Consider the following 2,323-nt stretch of genomic DNA (forward strand, 5'->3'; position numbering starts at 1 on the left):
TCGACGAGTTGAGTTGAGTTGAGTTGAGTTGAGTTGAGTTCCGTGTCGACCTGAGCCTGCCTTAAGAGATAAGGTTATATCAACACATTGCTGATATTGATCGTGGTAAGCAACTGCTCACGTCGAATTCAGTAAAGTTGGTAAAAAATTCCCTTCCCTTAGCGGCGTGGCGCCTTCACTGAGTGTATGTCTAAACAGGTTTACATAAAGGTTTCTTAGAAAACACAATAATTAGAAATATTCTTCTTTTTTTTTAACTTTTCGGCTTTTAAAACTATTATTGCCTAAATGTTCAACTGTATGCGAGCACAGAGCTAAAATAACCATTTTAAAATGTATAGGTCCATGATACGATTAATTGCATATGAGGCATATCTCTTACATACATGTTCCTTTGACGAATGGTGCATGTTACGATTCGTTCATAACACAAGAACAAACACTCCTATACGACTTGACATGTGGGTAGCGGGTATTCTGCAATTGAACCCAATAGGCCCTGTTCGTATAGAATCACTATTGTCATGAAAATGACATACGTGGCTAACGACCATAAACCTAGTTTTCTGTCGAGTACCCAGTCTTTCAACCAGAGAGCTACTACTATAACGATGACAGTAGTAAAGAGGCCAGCAGACATAAGAATAAGGCTGTTACTGCTGATTTCGATCGGTTCCCAATTGCTGTTGGTTGCTATTCGTACAAACCACAGAAATCCTAGACAGACTAGCACCTCAAAGATATTACTACCAATAATATTTGCAACGGCCATATCACCATATCCTATGGGACAAAATATTTTTTGTTTTAATAATGTTGTACCGTAGACATTTCTGCAGAAATTATTTAATAAATTTTTAAGTGTTTGTATTGATGCGAAAAGGTTTTTTTTTAAATTATATAGGCCTATTTGCCTAGCTCCGACTTATGACCATTCGACTGGAAGCCGAAGGTTTATCTCTGCACCTCACATTACAGGCCTATTCTTTTGAAATGCGTGTGAATTAGAATCGATTTTTTTTTCAATCAGAAAACTTACCATCCCTTGCAACATATATAGATCCAAATAGGTCAGGTAGACTGGTGCCAAAAGCCAGAAAGGTAAATCCCATCACGTTGTCAGACAGATGTATTGTATAACCTGCAATTGTAAGTCATAATAACGTTATAATAACGTTACCGTTTGGTGTACAAAACGTTTATTTTACGTATTTATAACGTAATTTCACAACTAAATAACGTTGTGCTAACGTCATTTTTCTACATAGGTGTACCTAACCACAACATTATATTTACTCCTTTTAATCATAGCATATTTTTGCGTTTATACATGTTACATACCTTTTTTCTTGAATATTTAAACACGCATTATCCTCATTATAACTAATGTATACTTTCAAACTGCATTAATGTATATTAAAATCAATCGAGAATTACTTTTTACCTTCCTTATTTTTCTATCCAAAACCGTGTATTTTTTTCGATTGGACTTCGGTGTAAAAATCAAGGATAGCCCACGAAAGTCTAGAAGAAGACTAATTTCCAGTGGGGTCCTTCTGGTGGTGATTGGGCAGTACACCGGGAGACAATCCCCTACTCTTTTCCGAAGAGTGTATGGGCCATAAATGCACAAGGGACCAACGGCTTAAAAGTTTCATCCGAAAGACCGTGCGCTATTGTACCGTAACTTGTATCTCATCCCCTCCAGCTGAAACACAAGAAGAGGCAGCGATGGGAATTAACCGGGGACCTAGAGATCTACACGGTTCAGCGCACACACAGTGGCTACCACCAGATTAGACGACTGAGCTAAGCTGCTCTCTGTACTAATGTTTCATTAGTTCTCTGTTTAGAGAAATTTCTTTCAATTCGTCTATCACCAGTAGTGTAAGATCAGTATTAGTGCACGACCTGCATATTAAATGGTAGATAACGATATGTATATAAACAATCATGATAATGATGGGACAATCCACGACTCTTCATTCACTCTTCTTAAAATTGTGTTTTATCTCTCATGCTTACCTATGATAGTGATCATCCAAACCAAAATGTAAGATAAACCAGCCAGCCAAATGGTTGCCAAGCAAAACGTTGCCGCGTAAGTGTTCCGCCCGCAGCCCTTACGTCGGCAATCGGGAATGGTCAGAAAAAACATGATAATGGCCGGTAGTCCAAATATCCAGCTAACATACTTTGCCGGGTTCTCGGGAGCAGAGAATATGGATTCATTGTCTACAATAAACGAGAGCATGGTGTGGAACTGTAATTCACAGAACGAAGAACTTTAGCAGACATACATATAAAACATATAAAATGTTTC

The 2,323-nt window shown here is 38.0% G+C and overlaps 1 protein-coding gene across 1 annotated transcript; it reads right to left on the reverse strand.

The window, feature by feature from the left end:
• Positions 1-65: 65 nt before the first annotated feature.
• On the reverse strand, positions 66-2,263 carry LOC117108868 (sodium/potassium/calcium exchanger 5-like; the record flags this gene model as incomplete). The annotated part of the gene is made up of 3 exons (XM_033251031.1): positions 66-783; positions 1,040-1,141; positions 2,026-2,263. Coding segments are annotated over 3 exons (678 nt in total), but the record flags the coding sequence as incomplete, so codon positions are not given.
• Between the last annotated feature and the right edge of the window lie 60 nt (positions 2,264-2,323).

Source organism: Anneissia japonica, unplaced genomic scaffold (genome assembly GCF_011630105.1).
Source record: "Anneissia japonica isolate Jap-2015-1 unplaced genomic scaffold, ASM1163010v1 scaffold135981_len2323_cov163, whole genome shotgun sequence".
NCBI classification, from domain to species: domain Eukaryota; kingdom Metazoa; phylum Echinodermata; class Crinoidea; order Comatulida; family Comatulidae; genus Anneissia; species Anneissia japonica.